General features: G+C 38.5%; 2 protein-coding genes across 11 annotated transcripts in view; one reads left to right on the plus strand and one right to left on the minus strand.

Annotated features, from left to right (window-relative positions):
* MAPK8 (mitogen-activated protein kinase 8) overlaps positions 1 to 8298 on the plus strand; it is a 242209-nt gene extending 233911 nt beyond the window's left edge. For 3 of the 6 annotated variants that reach the window (XM_088169082.1, XM_088169083.1, XM_088169081.1), the window contains 6 exons: positions 1871 to 1942; positions 4074 to 4256; positions 5035 to 5159; positions 6112 to 6175; positions 6880 to 6957; positions 7365 to 8298. In XM_088169082.1, the coding sequence (XP_088025208.1) occupies positions 1871 to 1942; positions 4074 to 4256; positions 5035 to 5159; positions 6112 to 6175; positions 6880 to 6957; positions 7365 to 7510 (668 nt within the window). In that variant the 3' untranslated portion in view covers positions 7511 to 8298. Of the gene's footprint in view, positions 1 to 1870; positions 1943 to 2286; positions 2359 to 4073; positions 4257 to 5034; positions 5160 to 6111; positions 6176 to 6879; positions 6958 to 7359 lie in introns of all 6 variants that reach the window. The other 3 variants (XM_088169084.1, XM_014875379.2, XM_014875377.2) reach the window with 3 other exon arrangements.
* Positions 8299 to 16289: 7991 nt separating this feature from the next.
* ARHGAP22 (Rho GTPase activating protein 22) overlaps positions 16290 to 19742 on the minus strand; it is a 124055-nt gene continuing 120602 nt past the window's right edge. For all 5 annotated transcript variants that reach the window (XM_088169077.1, XM_088169076.1, XM_088169078.1 and 2 more), the window contains one exon: positions 16290 to 16723. In XM_088169077.1, the coding sequence (XP_088025203.1) occupies positions 16495 to 16723 (229 nt within the window). In that variant the 3' untranslated portion in view covers positions 16290 to 16494. The remainder of the gene's footprint in view (positions 16724 to 19742) is intronic.

A 19742-nucleotide genomic window follows, 5' to 3' on the forward strand; every position in this document is an offset into this window, starting at 1 on the left:
AGGATTTGTTACCAAAGGATGTTTCTAGGGTGTCACAGAAACCTACTGAAGGACACCAGAACTGTTCATGCACATGCCCCTTAACAGGTTTATGCACTGTTATGTCCATGATTATGAGGAAGGAAATGCTGAAAAAAAAGGAAAGCCCTAAACACTCTGGAACAGCTACTTTTACATTTCCTACTAGGTAGATTTGGTTTAAACTTCATTTTCACATGGCATTTTTTCTCCTAGAGTTACAAAAGTCAGTAAGCTCACTTTAAGGGCTTGTTAAGAATAAAATGGACTCCTTATGATAGCAATAGATTTTTTTAAAGTATTTTTCAAATCTATAATGAGATTTTAGTCTTCTGTAAAAGTATTCACAGTAGTGTTAGTGTAGCTTGCTACAAAAGTTTGACAGGTTTTTGTTTCATGTAATGAAAGCAGAAAATCAAAACACCACAAAACATGTCAAGTTTGGTTTTGTAGGGAGTCTAGAAGAATGGTAACTTTATCATGTTGGACACAAGCTAATTACAAGAGATTTGGATATACTTTGGGTTATGATGGCAGCAGGTTGTTTAGCAGATAAAAAAGTCAACATTTAGAATTTTATTTAAGATGTCAAATGGAAAACTTGGCTTCTTTGGGTCTCTAAGCCAAAGAATATGTATTTAAGTATTTGAAAAAAGGTTTTTAAAGGAAAAAGAGCACTAAACTAAGGTGCTGACAATGTTTTTTTAAATGAGCAAGGCCCTTAATTTTGACCTATTAATATGCACAACCAGGATTTCCTATCATATTATCTAGATACTATTTTAGAGGAACTTATAAATAAAGGAGAAGGAATATTGAAAAATAAGAAGCAATATTATTTGCTTGACATTGAGCTCCTTCAGAACATTTACATATAGTTCTTACTATATGATTGTTGTCACTTAAATACCTCTCTTATCTGCATAATTGAAATTCCAGTGTCATATTTGACAAAAGTATTTGTAAAAATAAAGTGTCATTGTTATGACTTCTAGAAAACTTTTGCATATGGAATTAAAAATACCTCATAAAGTAACTGCAAAAGAAATTGGCTTACCTGTACAAAGTAAACTTGTGCATCTTTATGTCTACTGAGTGATTTATTTTAAGGTAATGTAGAAAATGCATATTTCATTTCTAAAAAATTGCTTTTGAGTTTTTCTTTTGTATAAAATGTTATTTCAGCATAACTGGAGAAATATTTTAAAACAAATTATTTGAACTGAAAATCTAGGAGCATACTAACATTGTCATTAACTGATCCTCTAAAATTCTAAGTGATCTTTTACTGATTCTGTTTGCTTTTTATTTAAAGCGAGAGAGAGATGCATGGTAATCTGACTTGTGGGAAATACTTGATGTCAAATTGTAATTCCTATGTAGTACCTAATTAATTCTCCTAAAAAGTGTGAACTGTTTAAATAGGCAATATTTTTACAGGTCAGTTTGCTTAGATACTTTTAGAATTATTCCTACAACTACAGTGGAATTATTTTCAAGGAATCAATCTGTGTTTGGTGCTTGAGTCTGTTCTCCTGGCAGAGGTAGCTTGAAGCCTCTGGCCTTGGAGAAGTGTTTTACTCTGCTTGATTCATGTCTCTCTCTCTCTCTGCTCAGGCTCTTGCTCTAGCACTATATTACACAAAGGATGTTTTTCTGCCTTGTATTTGAGACAGTTAAAAGCTAATCCTTACACATGGTGTATGTTAAACTGTTTTCATTGATTAATACAAAGACTTGCTCTTCTTCCTGTGCTGTCTCTGCAGTTTATAGGATGCAGTCATGTTATGCTTCTTTTAATTTTAAATGACCGTTTGCTTTGCTTTTCCTTCTTTTTGTGCTACAAACATAGTGGATTTATGGTCTGTGGGGTGCATTATGGGCGAAATGGTTTGCCACAAAATCCTCTTTCCAGGAAGGGACTGTATCCTTGTGCTGCTGCAGCAGGTTGAATTAGCTAGGAAGTGATTAACCTTTTTATTGATGTTGTGTCATGAAGATGCATATTGTACAATTTTTTTTTTTATTAAATGAACATGGATTTTTCTTGTGATACACTTAAAAAAAAAAAACATTTATATTCAGGCTGCACCTAGCAGTAGGACATAGTCTCTGCTGGTCTTGTAGTTAGCATACATTCACCTTCACTCATTTTCATTGCACATGCTTTTTATAGTCACTTCATGTATTTGTGTGTGTCTAGATATTTTAATTTATTTTATTTTAATAACTATCTTTTATGTTAATATCATTGCATTTTGTTTTCAGTTGACATTTGGTCAGTTGGGTGCATCATGGGAGAAATGATCAAAGGTGGTGTTTTATTTCCTGGTACAGATCGTATCCTTACCCTTGGCCTGGGATATAGTTTTAAAAGGTCAAAAGATACTGTAGTGATACAGTTCCAGATTAAGGTGGTTCTAATTCTTAAAATACTGGTTTTAAACTGCCTTTTCAAATTGCAATTTGCAAGTCCATTATATACCATTTGGACAAACAAGACTTATTTTTTCTTTTACCTTTTTTTCCCCCTCTTCTTTTCTTTTTCCAGTGTAATAGAGTCCCTATCCATTACTTTTGAATGTTGTCACACTTAAGACAGACTTCTTTTTGTTTAGGTGGTGTTTTCTTGGTTCACATGCATTGGGTTTTACTTTGGAGTTCATTTTTATGTAGTAATTTACTAATCTTGTTTAGTACCTGAGCATGTTAGTAGTTACTATTCTTTGCATTTTATAGAAAATGTTTACAAAAATTCCTAACCATCTTCATTAGTTACACTCTGGAGATTTATTTTTTGTACGCAGAAATGATCCTACAAGCAGCTTTCAGAAATATCTGGTATTTCTGTCTTTCTATTCCATGAATGGTTTGGTGGTGTCTGTATGGCCTGTCCTTTGAACAGTATTTTAGACAAAGAGTCTGCTCCAAACAAACAAAACTGAAACCTCTAGATCATTGCTAAAATTACTGAAAGTAACTGGACTTTGATATCCTGTTTGATTTACTATTACTTACAGAGTGGGTTTTTTTAAGATGCCATCAGAAATGTTTCCTGCTATTGCTACAGGGGTAAATTGATATAGTATCATTTAGGGGTGAAAATGGGGTGGAAATTTTTGAGCCATGGTAAGGAAATCCAGAGCATCCTTACTTTCACACAGCTCTGTCATTGCATGAGCTGCACCATGCTTTGCTTTATGCATCTGGTTTGCTGGCATGACTTTTCAATTTAGACTCAGTGCCATACAACCTAAATAGTTCCTTTTGTCAAAGCCTGTACTAAAGCTCAGCAGAGCTTCAGAATCCTTTTGAAGAGATCTGCTCTTAAGTTTTAACAATGTAAGAGAGGGTCTGCTTCAACCCACTGCAGATTTAGGTAGCCTGGTATCCAGTCTTTGATGGCAGCCAAAAAGAGAAAGTTAGGGAGAATGTGAGTTAGTATATTTAAAATTTTATCTGAGCTCTCCCTCAGAATTTAACCATCTGCAACTAGGAATTCCTGAGCCAAACAAGTCCCTGACAATATTGTCACTGACCTGTGTGTGCCAAGCCTTGGTCCTTGGTGTGCCCAGTGGTGCTCAGTGTTGCCCATTCTTGGTGAGAGGTTGCCCAGGACTGGGCCAAGGTACCACGATCAGAATGAAGGACAAAGCAGCCCCTTGGGGTCATTCTCAGGAGTGCCTTGGTGATGTGTAGTAGCTTGACTGCTGTGAATGTGTGTTCAGATCAGGGAGTGAGTTTTCCAGAACCCATATAAGGACTTAAGTTAAATTTGTTGTATTTAAATATTTTGTGAGTCTTCTAATCTTGTTTCTCAGAATGATATCCTTTTCTAGCCAGTAATGATTTTGTGTGAAATACATATTGCATGACTACACTATCATAGCCTTGCTTTGTTTCACTGTTTAAGAAAGTAGTCCTAAGTCATGATGATGAACTTGATACTTTATTACAATTTCCTGTGTTTTCTCTGTTGATTATTCCATGTGGTTTTAACATAACTTTCTAGCTGAAAACCAAACACAGTGTTTTTCTTAGCTGCATAATCTTAGATATTGATCAATGGAATAAAGTTATAGAGCAGCTGGGGACACCGTGCCCTGAATTTATGAAGAAACTACAGCCTACAGTCCGAACTTACGTGGAGAACAGACCCAAATATGCTGGGTATAGTTTTGAAAAACTCTTTCCAGATGTCCTTTTCCCAGCTGACTCCGAACACAATAAACTTAAAGGTAAGGTCTGTCTTCTGTGTGTTGTATGCTTTAAAAGTTTTTAAACTATGATATATTGGACAGAAATGTAGCTTGGTTTTGTTCGCTATAAAATCATCCTGCTAAGGTTCTAAATATTTATATCATGAGAGTGGATGAATGTGCTGACATGTGCTTGCCTCCACTTTCATATCTTCATGAGACAGCTCCTATTCTTGGAGCTGTCTTTATAAAGACAAGTCAATATCTATAATCTTCTCAATAACAGATGCCAACATAGTTTAGAGAAAAGTGGGGGGAGGTTGGAATAGAAGTTGTGTAGGCTGAGCAGAACTTTGTTCTCTAGGGATGAGAATAAGGGGTTTATGCTCATAATATATAGATACCCTGTAGTTACTTCAGTGACTTACTGGTTCTGAAGGCCACCTAATCAGTGGCATCACTCAACGGTGTTTTCTAGTTTTCTGACTAAAAGCATATGACAGAAAGGGGCAGTAGGTGCTTGCCTGCTGCAATTCGAGACAAGGCTGCACTGCCACCTGAGCTGTTTCACACCAAGGGACACTGTATGCTGAAAATGGATAGTGAAACATGTTTGTCCCCGTTCTTAACTGTGTCATTCTCTTCAGGGCTTTTTGCCATCAAATGGACCATTGTCCTAAACCTCATATTATGTGAGGGTTGCATAGATGTTTAATTAGAACTTGTTTACTCTGACCCTTCTTTTTAAAAGTTTGAAACACTATGTTACGTGTTCTATATATGGCAGTAATCTGAACAGAAAATTTTACTTTTGCAGCAAGTCAAGCAAGAGATTTGTTATCAAAAATGCTGGTTATAGATGCTTCTAAAAGAATCTCTGTGGATGAAGCCCTGCAGCACCCATACATCAATGTTTGGTACGATCCTTCAGAAGCAGAAGCTGTAAGTTCTTGTTTTAGGTCTCTGCTTAGCAAGTTACTGTATAAAGCCATCTTACTGTGATGCTTGATAGAAGATTGTTGCATATTTCATTAGAAGCTTAACTGAGCTATAATTGTTTTTATTGATGTTGATAGATGTGCTTATTAGAAATAGCATCAGGAACGGGCTGAGGTACCTGTCTCTGTGTTCGTGTATCGCTGTGTTGGTGTATAATTGCATATTATCTCCTGAACATGTAGCCATGCATCTGAAATCTTTTATATGGGGTTCTGATGTATCGAGCTTCAGTTGTTTCAGTGTGATTTGACTGCCCTTGATGGGGTTCTGAGGTATTTATTCCTGGAGAAGCAAAATACTTTCATTAGTTGTAGGAATTGATACTATTCTTCAACTAGAAATAAGCGTTTCAGCAAAATCTGAATATACAAGATCTTGAGCTTTCAGTGATTAAAACTAATGAACAAAGAGATTAATATAATTTTTTTCCTTTAAAAATTAGTTTGAGGATAATTTCAGCTTATAAGAAAAGTGTTATTTTTTAAAAAAGCAAAGTTTGATGATGGCCACTAAGAATAGAAAAGGCTACTTGATGTAAATGGAGTAATTGTAATTCTGTAATTGTAATTCTGCTGCTCTGTAATAGCTATATAGAAAATGTAGTAATTAACAGTAGCTAAAAAGTAGCTGCTTGTGCTGGAAACTACTGCACTTAGGAACTCTTCTACCAGACTGATCAGTTTCTCTGTTAATTATTACAGTAATGTAAGCAAATTTGTTAAGAACTTTAAAGACTGTGGCATCATCTAAAAACTAGGCTAAGTCCAAGTATGAACGGATATATAATAATGTAAATGTTTTTAAATCAAGTTCATGTTCTGAATGCTTAATTTTAATTTATACTGGTTTTGTATCCCTTTTGATTGCTCTATGATGAGTTAGTTTTGTTTTTCAGCCTCCACCAAAGATACCAGATAAGCAGTTAGATGAGAGGGAACACACGATAGAAGAGTGGAAAGGTAAGAAAGGCATTTAAAGTATAATAAGGCTTTTGGGAGTATGCTGGGCCCCAGCGATTATTGTTATTAAAGTTCTTCTGAGCAACTTAATAGTATTTACTTCATCTGCTTGGATGTGAGGGGAACAGACCAGTGCTTCACAGCCTCTCAGTTGTTGAGACACAAACTTTTCCTGCAAGGGAGATGAACCTTTAAAGTGAACTGAAGACCTGCTCATCTCAGTCACCTTTTGCAATCCATAGGAGAGCATTTTTAGTGAGGGTAACTCTTCTGGACAAACTGCTACAATTGGAAAAGATACAGGAGCTTGAGCAATGTTATGCTGAATTAGAAAGACAGGTCTTCGTGTTCCAAGCTCTTCCTTTGAAGACTGCTGATTGAGTTTGCCTTGCCAAAGAAGCCATTGATAAATACTGAGTGGGCCTTAAGACAGCTTAGCCTCAGGTCTCCCAGCCTGAATGAAATAATCTTAGAGCAATGCCAGTGTGTTCTCAAGAGTGCCAGGTCACTGTAGCTCCAACAGAAAAGAGTGTATGTTTTTTGTTTCACTTGCCAGTTATTGTGTAGCTGACCTGTTGTTCAAAATTAATTCTGAACAGCAATAAACCTATGAAATTTAAATGGACGTTTTAATGGGAGATGTATTATTGATCTAGTCTCCGGTTGCAAATTCATTTTTTGCCTTCCCTTCTGTGCATTTTCAGAGTTGATATACAAAGAAGTCATGGACCTGGAGGAGAGAACCAAGAACGGGGTTATACGTGGCCAACCAGCACCTTTAGGTTGGTTACAATAAAAGCACAGTTCCACTGAGTTACAGGTCAGGAGGGAATAAAGCTGATCAAGACGTCCAAAAGTGACCTAACTCAAAAATATGGCTCTTCAAATGCCTTAACCTCTTGAATTGAGACACTGTATATTTGAGTGGAATATACAGGGCTGATGTCTATTTACTGACCCTGTGTAATTGATACTTCATTCATTTCAGTTCTTGACACACCATCTGTTAAGCCCCCACATTAAAGACTTGTGTGTTTTATTTATTTTGACAGTGGATTGAGACACATCTCTTACAAACTTGCCAAAAGAGGGAAAATTAACAGCCATTAGGAAGAGACATACTAATGCAAGTACTGAACTGTGCAACTGTATCTGCAACTGATTTGCTGTTTTGTTTCTCATAGCACAGGTGCAGCAATGATCAATGGCTCTCAACACCCATCTTCATCGTCATCTGTCAACGATGTGTCTTCAATGTCAACAGATCCAACATTGGCCTCTGATACAGACAGCAGTCTAGAAACCTCAGCTGGACCTCTGGGTTGCTGTAGATGACTACTTGGTCTTTTGGGGGGTGGGAGGGGGGTCCTTTTAGTCATTAATAGGGCACTTTTAAAATTTGGTGGTATTTTTGAGTGTTTTTTCAAAAATGATCATGGAATTCATCATAAAGTGCTGTAATTTCAAACTGTAAGTTGTGTTATAAGCAGCCACTTTTTTGCTGTAATTAACTGTAAAATATTAAACCTGGTAATTTTTATTGTGGTTTTAAAATCTGCATATTTGCTTTACTATTATGCTGCTGATCTTTTTTTACTGAATTTGTAAGATTTGTTTTATGAAAGCACATATTAATGTTGTGGTCATTACCATATGATGAATTATTTAAGATTTTATAGGTTTTCAATTTTTTAATTAGAATTTATTCCAGATGTTTTGTTCATGATATCCTTAAAAGTTTTATGCTTGGTCATACATCTGTGTCCAGGTGGAGGGGGAGAGAATTCAGTGCAGCCATCTGTAGTTTCAGGCATACTACTTGCTGGGTAGTGAACAAAATCCTCTTTTATTTTGGCCACTTGCCTATAATAATTCAGCAAAAGCAACAATTAATGAGTTTTTTTAGAGAAAGAGAAAAAATCCTTTGCAAAGTTACATCGTCTAAATGGGTTTATGAACTTAAGAAAGCAAAGCATATCTTCAAAGCTGCAGAAATATCCAGCCTAGCAGAGTAATGTGATGTTTTCTGCAGAGTTGTGGCATGCCAAATCTTGTGATCACCATAAAACATGAGGATACTTCATGAATAATACATTGCAATGCCAATAAACTGTTTACTTCTAGCACGTAGCCTGTTTTTGTACACACAAAATGAGCTGTATCCAGGATGTTTAGACTGACAAGAGGGAAAATGAGTATGCTGTAGCTATACTTTCATGTGAGATGTAATTTTTGGGAGTTCTGGTTCTTAGTAGTTTTGTCTGCTAAGGCAAGTGCTTTTTAAGTGCTTTCTGGGTCAAAGAGGGAATAACATGAATGCAATAGGGGCAAAACTTCAGCTACTCTTTCTCCACCAAAAGTAACTGATTGCTAAAAACCATGAAGTGGTAGGAGAACCTCAGGATTTCTGTAGCTAATGCATTAATTGAGCAATATATGCCATCCAAAGGAGGGAGAAGTAGTGCTGTATAAATTAATATTTATCTCTTTCATTTCACCATGAGATCAGTGTAGCAGAAATCTTAGCAGTGGTTCATTTTAAGTCATAAATATTCAGTAGTTTTCATCAACGAAGCTCCAGGTTTCAATACACTTTTTAAACAAAAGATATATTGAGATATATAGAACAGTTACTAAATAGTCATGTAAGATGGTGCTGCTCCTCACAGAAGTATTTAAACTGTTTACATTTTGTATTTACAGAATGATTTATGTATAACTGACTTAAGTTTATGTATGAGTTAAACAATCATTGAGAATTTATTTCTTTGGAAAATGCAGATTTTTAGTGAAGCTAGGCTGTATAATTGATTGCCTTGTGTAGATGCATATTTTGTGTAGTGAATTAGAATGTGAAGAGGAATTTAAATTAGTAAAGCTCACAAAAACGGGCAGAAAAGATACAGAAGTCTTGCCAGGCGCTGAGCATAAGCAAATAATGTAACTGCCTGCAGAGGTCATCCAGGGGTGACTGGTGGTCTTCAGTGTGGTTCCTTCTGCTTATTGGGTTAAATAAGCATCTTTTTGAAGTTTTAACTGAAAGAGGAAACTTTGTCTTTGCAGTAAGTTTCAGAAAAACAGAAGTGATAGTATGTCAATATCTAACATGTCTTTTTAAAAAAACATGCAGGGTTTCAAGGAATAGTAATGTCTCAAAGATAACTCAATTGATAAGCTGCACAGTTGTTTTCCTGGCCTGGCTAGACTGCTGGTAAGTGCTGTGTGCGTGTAATTTTGCTTTCCTCACTTGTCTCTAATATTTCAATATTGCCTTCCTAAGCCACATTTGTTAAGGCAATTATTTTTGCAGGATCCTGCCAAATTGTATATTACCTCAGAACAGGCAGGACAAGTTTGGATTCATCTAGCACTGGAATGTAGAAAATGTTGAACAGAGACCAACAGAACAGTCTATTTTGTAATCTTTTTAACAAAGTTTAAGCTGTGAATTAAGCCAGAATTTTTGGTCGAATAACAGTACTCCTTTGTTATATAGGGTCAAATAAGTGTGGTCAGCACAGTGTGGTCACTGTATAATGAAGTTAAGACTGACAGAAGTAACTTCTGATGCCTCTCAGTGCTGTTAAAAACAAATTGGTAACTATAGTTCCTATTTAAATTTATTTTAGACCTCACTGGATTGCAGTGATGACTGAAATATTTTGAAACTTAAAAATATTTTTTGCTATCACTTTCCAGTGTCCTAAATAGATAGTAACTGAACTGAGCTCATAAGTGCTAAGGAGAATTGAGCTTTTCTTCTTTCAAGGCAAGGTTAGTGAATGTGTGGAACTGCCCACTGCAGCCTGTTGCAGTGTGAGCAAGCTGTGCTTAAAGGGATTGTTTCAGTAGGGTCAGAGCTTTGCCTGAGGAAACTGAGAGTTCACTTTTGGCATCATCTTCACAGGAGTGTTGCTTTTTCTTTTTCTTTTTTTCAGTTGCTTGCATTTTAGGAAAATTAAAGCAATGGCAAATTTCAAAGACAAAATCATATTCAGTAATCAAATTATCACAACAGCATCCTAGTCTTAACTTCCCTTTTTATTTGTTGAAATACAATTTTTTTCAGATAGGTGTACACTGTCACAGATAGCAAATGGGTAACTGGAATTCACTGTCTTTGTCTGTTGTTAGATTATATGCTATCCAATATGCTGTACAATTTTAAAGTATTGTTAAGTTTTATTTTAGACTTTGATTTGGAACCTTTTTGAGACAACAGGCTTCACTAAAATGCATGCAACTTTCTAAGGCCATTCCAATCCACTGGGAGTTAATATGGACTGAATTACCATGAGCTGTCTGATCTCTTACCTCAGCTGAGGTTCAAAGTTGGGCAGTAATAGCAAGATGAATTTCTACCTTCTCTGGCCAGAGCTGTGGCATGCAGCAAGGGTAAAGCAGCTCTCTCTTTTTGTAGAAGTAAGTTGTTCAAGAATTTGAAATAGAGATGGGGAGGGAATTTTTATCCCTAGGATGTACTGGGATGCTGTGCTGGGAAGTTTGTGCAAGACTGTGGGTCAGAGCTGATATTGTTTGTGTGTGTGACAGCTGTGCTGCCCAGGCACAACTCCTGGTGGAACATGCTTGGCCCTGGGTCACTGCTCAGCTGAGCAGGCGTGGCACTTTGCCCTGCCCAAGCTTGGGCTTTTAGCTTTGAAGCTTTCACTATGTGAGATGCAGTAGCATCTTCCTAGGCAGGAATTCCAGCTGGACACAGCATCAGCACCAGTGATGTGGTGGGGGTGTCCAGTGTCCCCAGCATGAGCTGTGACCCAGGGCTGCCTGGGGTTGGTGGGGATGGATGGATGGATGGATGGATGGATGGATGGATGGATGGTTGATGGATGGTTGGTTGGTTGGTTGGATGGATGGAGCATTCAGCTCAGCAGTGCATGAAGAAAAATGGCAAAAACCTCCTACAGGATGGTCCTACCCAGCCAATAATCCGAAGTGTATGACAGTAAATGTTTCTTGGTAAAGACTGTGGGCAGAAGGGGAGAAGGTTCAACTTATACTTGGTCTTACTCTTCCAAGTTGCTAAAGGGAGTGAATTACAGTTTCTAAATCTGTTTTTATTTGCTGTTGGCAGCAGCCTGTCCATGCTGTTACATTTTATTTTCCTGTCAGTGGTTTGGTGCAGTTTAAGGAGAGCCTGTCTGTATTTTTCAATAGGATTAGAAAGAGGTTTTTATTGAAGCAGTGTGATAAGACTATACTGCCTACCCAAATTTTCAATTAATTTAATTTATTCTTAGTTAAGGGCACTGGATAAAAGTAGTATTTTAAGTGGTCTCTCTCACTCCCTTCTCTTTGTACGTCTGTGTTACAGAAATGTGTTACAAATCAGATCACATTGTGTTTCTACTTCTGCAGTTCAAAATTTAAGCTAGGTTTTCTTGAACTACCTCACACAAACTTTCTACGTTTCTTAAGTAAGCAAAGCTAACCCTTGCTATTGGAACTACACTGAATGTGAATAGAAAATACACCTTTAGAAAAACAAACCTATTGGCCAATGTTGAGACAATATCAGTATGTTTCTTATCTATTTCACGTAAGATGTTCATGTGTAATATATAGCTTGTGTACAGTAATGTACATCTAGATTATTGTGTTAGCTGTAAATTGGTGATTTTATTATTGTAGTCTGGTTTTGTAGGGTAAAAATAGCTTACTAGTAATGTCAGCTCATCCTTTACATTTTACAAAAGGAATAATTCTTGGTAAGCTTTGCATACAGATGAATTACTTTTGTAGGCCCAATATCTAGTCTATTTTTGAGAGTTCTTTAACTTTTATTACTAAAGTTGAGAAAAAAAATCCCACCCCAGTTATTGTGATCATTCCTTCTGCCCTTTTTGAAGTATAGTCTTCATTTTATTATGTCCCAAGAACTATGAAGGGGAAGACACACCATTAAAAATACTGGGGAAAGCTAATTTTTTTTTCTTCCCCACATATGATACCTTTTCCTGTTTTTCCTTTATTCCCTCCAAATAAGCTGTTGGTGGGCATTACTGAGAACATTGTGGGTTTTTTTTAACTCATTCATGCCATAGGTCATTACATGTGCACCACTGGAATGTATACATTGTTATCTAGTATGTCAGTTGGTTATAATGATATTTTAAATAAAAAAGAAAAAAAAAAGTTCGACCACCATGCATTGTTTCTTCATTGCCAGGCTGTGATGGGTTTCATATGGACTGCATAATAGGGCTGTGCTTGAAATCTTACTAGTGAGAGTCCTTCCTGAGAATTCATCTATTTTTTAATGGTAGTGTCCTGTCTTGTTGTGAGCTCACTTGTGGGCCAAGTGACATGTTTTTTCCATTCCCACGAACTTTGGATGTGCCACAGACTCTTAACAGCCACACACATTCAGTGTCTTTGCAAACCAGTGGGAATCCATTCTTGCTTCCTTGCTGCCAGCTCCAGCCACCTTAATTCCTGGAAACACAGCTGCTGAGAGCCTGTGCTGCTGAAAGAGGTAAGCCACGGGCTGCCTAGTGTATGGGATAATCTCTCAAAACTGTGAGTTGGAGAAGCCTGAAGGATCTGACTTCTGGAGAGCTGACTTGGATGCCTGGATCACTCACTGCACTGGCACTTCTCCCACAGGTGAGTCCCAACATAATGCATTTGATTGCCTTCACTTCCAGCAGGGTTTCAGTGCTTCCTTAACAACTGCAGCTGCACTTGAGCTGTGCTGGTGGTGCCTTTGTGTCCAGTTTCAAGGGAAAGGGACTGTGACTGTGACAGTGCAGCCAGCTTTGTTTATCTGGGCCAGCAGTTTGTAGAATGCTCTTCTAGGAATGTGGTGAGGCTCAGAGATGCTCTTTATGTGCATAAAGTGTCAGCATAAAGTGCTGCTAATTTCGAGTGATACGTTATTACAGAGCAAGGCCAGAGAGAGTCGTATCCTCTGTGCCCAAGATTTGTCTGGTGGCTCAGGACTGGAACACTCCATAATACTGATGGCTTCAGTGGAACTGCCTTGTGAATGTAGATGAGTCATTAAGCTATCCCTGATCATTTTCCTTTTTGTGTTAGAAATGCCACGACCTAACAAAGTTTTCTTAGTTATTCTGAAGTGTTGCTGTTTTGCTTTATTTTAAAGCATATGCTTGCTTGCTTTGGTTTTTTTTCACGGCAAAGTTTTTACTGTTTTTTTTTTTATTGTTTGTTTCTTATTTTTTGCCTGCATAATACTGGAAGGGATATTTCAGGCTGGGAAGATGGCACAGGTAAAGCTGTGGTAAAAATTTATCTATTCCAGGAACCTTCTGTCACGTTTAATTAATAATAACCAAACCTGTATCTTGTAAACACTTGCTAAGAAAGCTGACATTTAAATCAGAGACTGTAACAAGTGAAAGGTCTGCAGAATAAGGAGTAGTCTCCAGTGCTTGGTGTGGGGAAATGCATTGGTGGGGAAGAGTGTGGAAGCAGGAGTTAAAGCTAGGAGAGGATGTATCACATTCCTCAGGTGAGGGCATAATGTTCTTTGAAGCTGTGTACAAGTAGGTCTCATTTCTTGCATAATTGCCCATATCAGGAATTTAGCATTATGGTCCTGTTGCTGCACTTGAGGTTAGCATCCCACTGTGGTGTATTTTAGTGTGAACTGGGTTGTTAGCAGCTTCTTGCCAGGTTTATCTACTGCAGTGGCTCATCTTCAGAAGCAGCTGAAATTTATTCCTCGTGAACAAGAGTCAGAGATGTTGCTGGAGCACAACAGCCACTCTGGAACTGGTTTGTTTCACTCCTCATTTTGAGTGGATAGAGTTTCTTTGTATGTTAAAAAGAATTTTATCTTGGATACCAGATTATGTACTGCTATAGATGTCATGATCCTATCCTGGATCTGCAAGTTTGGGATAGGTGGGTTTGTAAACAGTTACCTATGGTTAAATACTTTGGAGAGTTACCCAGCAGTCCTGTTCACTGCTCATCTGGCATAGTTGGTGTTTAGTCTTTCAGTCAGCAGGGCTCAGTGGTTGAGTGTGTAGTGTGAACTACAGGGAGCAGTCAGCAGGGCTCAGTGGTTGAGTGTGTAGTGTGAACTACAGGGAGCAGTCTGCACTCAATACATACAGGAGATAATGCAATATAAATAGAGTAAGGAAGGTGTGGGCTGTCAGGATGGATACAATGAAAGGTATCTATGTTTTGGGTAGAAATAAAAGCATTAAAATGCCCTGCTTGCTACTAGTAGTAGGATTTAATGTTGCTTTTTATCAGTCTTGGTGTTCTACTTACAACCTGGTTCAAACCACCCTCCAGTATTAAGGTATATTTTGTGATGACTTGTCACACTATGCTCTTCCAGCTCAGTCACTGTTAATGCTTCTCTCTCACATTATGCATCTGATGCTGCTGTTTTAATCCTTAAAGCATCACTTGTGACCATTCATAATGAATCCAAGGCAGAAGTGGAAAAAAAAGGTGGGGATGATGCTCATGCCTGCAGATGGCAGGCAGCTGCTGCTGAACATGCAGGTACCTGCCTCATGCCAGGGGCAGTCAGGAATCCAGGGCAGCTGGAGAGCCTGGGAAGTGGGGAAAAGGTTTTGAAATAACTGAATGAACCTATCTACATGGCTTACTGTACCACCTTGCTTGATGTTTCTTATCCTGGAAAGATTAGGTTAAAATTCTGCTTTTTGCTCACTTTAAATGGTTAACATTTTTTAATATTTCTATAGGAAGGAGAAGTGTTACAGTGCAGTAGAAATAAATTAACAGCCAGATGTTTTAAATATTGAAATACCTGAATATCTGTGAGATGACAGGAGAAAGAGTATCTTTCGGTATTGACTATCTCCTGGTATGTAAAAAATCCATTCTAAGTTTATTTCTGGACAGTGAGTTATAGTCTTCTCTAGTACAAAATGAGGTTCAGGGCACTTTTTCAAAATATTTAAAATAAAGCAATCTTCTTCATTACAGTCTATACTTCCCCTTTAGCCAGTTCATGTTGTTGTGGCACTTTTTTGTTAAAATTCTTTCTCCTTAGGCACTCCCAAGCTACCTCAGGATGTCAAAGACAGAGTGAACAGTGCTGGGCTCTCAGGTGAAATTCAAGCTGAATCTGGTGCAACAATTTTCAGTGTGCAGGCTCTGCATGGCTCAGGGTGTTACAAATGCTATGCAGAACTTCTTGAAATCACTTGGAAGGGAAGTCAGCCCTGGCAGCAAATTACCAGAACTTACAGCTTCATTCTAATTTTCTCCTTAGCAGAAGTAAGGAACTTGGGAAGATGGGTTGTTTGCAGTATTCTTTCCGTCCCCTCATCTCCCTGTAAGAACTAACAACAAAAATATCAGCTGGTATCATGAGAAATGTTACAAGGCAGGTAAGTGTACATTGTCCAGGAAAGGTTAAGGATAGATCCCCACCCTCCCCCCTTTACCACCCTGACACCCCCCACCCCAATTGCACTAATTCCTCTTACCATAAGTTTTGCTATTAAAGCATAGATGTGTTGTGATGATAAGAATCTTCCATCTTCTACCTTAATACATGTATCAACTCAGGAGAATTTTTTTCATGCAGCTAATACTGCTCTGTTTTTGGCTCAGAAAACCCTCAGATACCTAGGGCAAAATGTGCATGTTAAAAGTTCCACACAGTTTGTGTAGCCAATCTGATTATTAATCACAGTTTAATTTAAAGCTGCATTTTTATGAAACACTAAAATCAGTGGGTGGGTAAAGGACAATTTTAGTGAATTGTGAAGATTTTGATATCTTCAGCATGTTTGCAGACCTTGTTTTCACAGTATCTTCATAAAATAATACCACTCTAGGAATGAGAAATTTGAACAAACTTTATGGAGGGATGGGGCAAAAACCACCTCATTAAATCCTTCTGCCACACCTCCTGGCTGTGGTGACAGACTGGAACTGCCACCTTCCCTGCCACAAGTGCAGGAATCCCTCAGCTCCATGACCAACTTGTCTATTGGTTCTGGGCATCCACCCCCCCTGCACGACCTTGCACTGTCCTTGAGCCAGCAAAAGGATGGTGCAGTTGAGTCCAAAGATGGCAGCAGGACACTCTGGAGAAGAGTATCTTACATTCTGTGGATACAGAGAGCACCCACTCTTTCTTGGCAATCTGAGACTTTAATCAAGCTTTATGGTCAGCAGTCTTTCCCAGCTGGCCCAAATACTATAGCACATGTAAAGACAACAGGGCAATTGTCACTGAGAGCACAATCACTATAGAATTACTCATGATACATGAGTATACCAGAACAAAATACGTGTTTTCACTCATTTTGTCAGAAACAGGATTTTCTATACTTGTTCTACTTAGGGACTTGAGCACTTTGACTCCCAACAGTTAAACATCCTAATGTTGAAAAAAATTCTTCCATTTCCTTCTGCAGGAGGTAATTTCTCTTCTCAGCATCTTCACGAGCGCGTTCAGAATTCCTCAGCTTTATCTCCAGCATCGTGTACTTCTTTCGTTCTTGGTCCAGTTCTTCTTCTAACCTGACCACTTGGTTCCTCAGGTCTGCACTTGTTTCTTCAATTCTTAAAACCAAAAAGAGAGAGGAAAAGAAAAAGGCTTTTTAAAGTGGCTGGATAAATACAGCTGATAACTATTAAAACTCTAAGAGGAAAAACTTAAATTTAACATATTCTAAGAGGAAGTTTTAAAGGAGGGAACTAAATGCCATTTCATTACTGTTGAATTTAGGGGCAGAGATTCTTTGAAAGCTAGAGCTTCTTTTATTTGCATCTTGAGAAAAATGCTCAAATCTTAGAAAACAATGCTTACTTTCCAGCACCTGACTGCCTGGCTAAGGAGATGCATTAATTCCTCAGTTAGAGTTCAAGTATATAATTCCAAAATAATCTTTTAACCTCTGTTTTCATCCTGATACTCTATTGGTCTATATGGATATCCAGTACAAAGGAACATCCTTAGGGATCAGACAGGAATGAGGTCACAGTCCTTCCTCCTCCATTTGATGGTATTTTCTGTGAAGTTTATTACTGACATTGGGGTGGGGTACAAGGTTTTATGAAACCAAACCTTTCATATGAGGAAGAATCAGAAGAACAGCTCTTAAATGTAAATTCAGGGCTTTTCACTCAGGAGGTCAAAGAACAAGGTTCATGGTTTTGTGATTTCAAAGCAGCACAGCACTTGCTGTTCTCCCCCTTGTGTTTCCCAATCACAAGACCAAGTAGTGGTGTTAATACTGAGGAAGGAATATTTTCACATAGGAATTACTGATTACTGAAATGTGAATTTAAAAATTAGGCTTTTACAATGAAAAATGCCCCTTCTCTAATTATTTTTAAAGGTTGTATTATTTTAATTTCCAACACAAAGTCACCCTCACCTCTCCTTGGTCATTCCAATATCAACTTTGAAGCTGGGGTGCGGCATCCCAGTAGAACTGTGAATGGGTTATTTTTAGTCAGGGTAACTGATTATCAAGAAGGCTATGCTACTGCCTCCATAACAAACAAAAATTTTAAAAAAAGGGCGCCTTGGGCAGTCCCAGAAGGGTCTGAATTCTACTTTATGACCAAGAGGCAGTACAATGTGTCACCTTAAACTTTTCTTTTCATGCAGCTAAAGGTGGCAGTTTGAGTATTGTCACAGTTTTCACAATGAATCAAAGTCCTGTACCAAGTTCGGAAAAAAGCAGCCCCTGTGGAGGAAGTCAGACATTTATCTCCAGCCAGCTGGAATGTGACACTTCTGATGCTGGGATGCTTCCTCATACACACACGTACCAGCTCTGAGCTGCCAATTACTTTTTCTACCACTAAGTTTAGGGGTCAACTACAGCAGCCTGGACTGAATTATACAGGGTCACAGTACTTACAGCATTTCTACATTCGTAACAGTCCTCTCCAAGTACTTACACTTTCTTAAGAGTCCCAGGTGGTAAACATGAATTACTGAACTCTACAGAGAATGTCTGATAATTGTATTAACCTTGAGGGAGAAATGCTCTGGAACAGAGTGGTTACAGGAAGGCCATAAAACTTGCCTACCTCTGACTAAGAGGGAGAAAATGGGCAGTTGATGAGAAATAACAGCTTTTCCATCAGCAAGTGTTCCTTACCTCTGCCCCAGGCAGGTACTCACTCTGCTCACTCACTACTTTGCCTTCACTTACGTACGTGCCAACAAAAAAGCTCATATTCTTTCACTAAAACATGTCCTGCTAGATACACACAGTTCTGCAAACCACAAGCATATGTACACTTTTGGGGGACTAAATTATCTCCAATAAAATAAAGCTGGTGAGGCAGCCTAAATCTTTCATGCTAAGCAGCCTCCTTTCTTTGCTAGTTAGCTCCTGTCTTTCCGTAGTAGCAGTCTGAAAAGGAACATACTTTTGCACCCGTAAATTGCTGCAGATGTAGTAAAAACATTGTAAAATTTTTGAGAGCAGAAAAACTTGGCTTGAAATTCTTAGATTTGACAGTACAGTCCTCGAGGCTGTAACCCTGAACAGCTGGAGTCATCCTGTTTAATACAAAAAGGCAGAGATTGCATTGTGCCTGGTTTTATGAAACTCTAGTTCATTAGGCATTTTACTCTCAGCTACTTTGCCCTGTGAGACCTGGCCAATTTAGAGTCCTCCCCTCTAGCCACGGTGCTCTGTCCTGCCCAGCTGCAGGGGAAAGGCAGGTGTTGGTGCTGAAGCAGCTCAACAGCTGGAATGAAGAACAGGTCTTCCTGGATGCCCCTGATGTCAGCAGCTTAAGGCTCCATTGGAACAGTTTTACTGATAAGAGGTGGAAAATCATCTCTTCCCCCAGGCAGCAGGCAAGAATGTGCAGCTACATATTTCTAGGTTCTGCAGCCTGGTATTTCTGTTTATTAACCTGTATCCCTGCAATAAGGCTTGCCAGGGCAGCTCTGCACAATTAAATGTAAGGCGCATACCCTCACCTCCCTCACTTTCTGCATCAGTAGGGCATCTAAAAAAACAAACCATGTAAGCCATGAACTTCCACCCTCATTCACAGACCCTTCCCAACATCCCATGCTAGCAACTGCTGGTGTTTCATAAGCTCTTACATCTGGAACACAACTGGGTGGGGCTTTTCTCCCACTCAGGGATGTTAGGTGGGAACTGAAACTGCTGCACAGCCTGATTCTCCTTCCAGCTCCACACACCAAGGCAGTACAGGGCGAGAGGCAGAAACACAACAGAGGCTGGCAAGCCACCATCAGAGGAAATCATAAAATAAATCAGGAAGATAGCAAGAGGAGTTCCTACCTTAACTGGCCCATGGGAAGAGATCACAGTTCAGATAAATTTTTGAGAAACTACCTTTACAAGAAAAAAGTGCCAAAAAACGCAGCCTAAAGCTGTGCTACACAATCCCAACAGTCTTATGTGCTTCTGGTACCATGTCTGGGAGACTGGCACCATTTCATACCTCCATTTCCAATCTAAGTTTTAATAATTGAAGGAGTATAACAGTAACACTTTAAGAAAAAAACACCCCAAATCCCAAGAACTAAACTCTTTGTAAGAATTGGGACTACAGCCCTTCTTCAGTGCAGAGTACTGGT

This window comes from Sturnus vulgaris, chromosome 8 (assembly GCF_052056855.1).
Source record: "Sturnus vulgaris isolate bStuVul1 chromosome 8, bStuVul1.hap1, whole genome shotgun sequence".
Taxonomy (NCBI): domain Eukaryota; kingdom Metazoa; phylum Chordata; class Aves; order Passeriformes; family Sturnidae; genus Sturnus; species Sturnus vulgaris.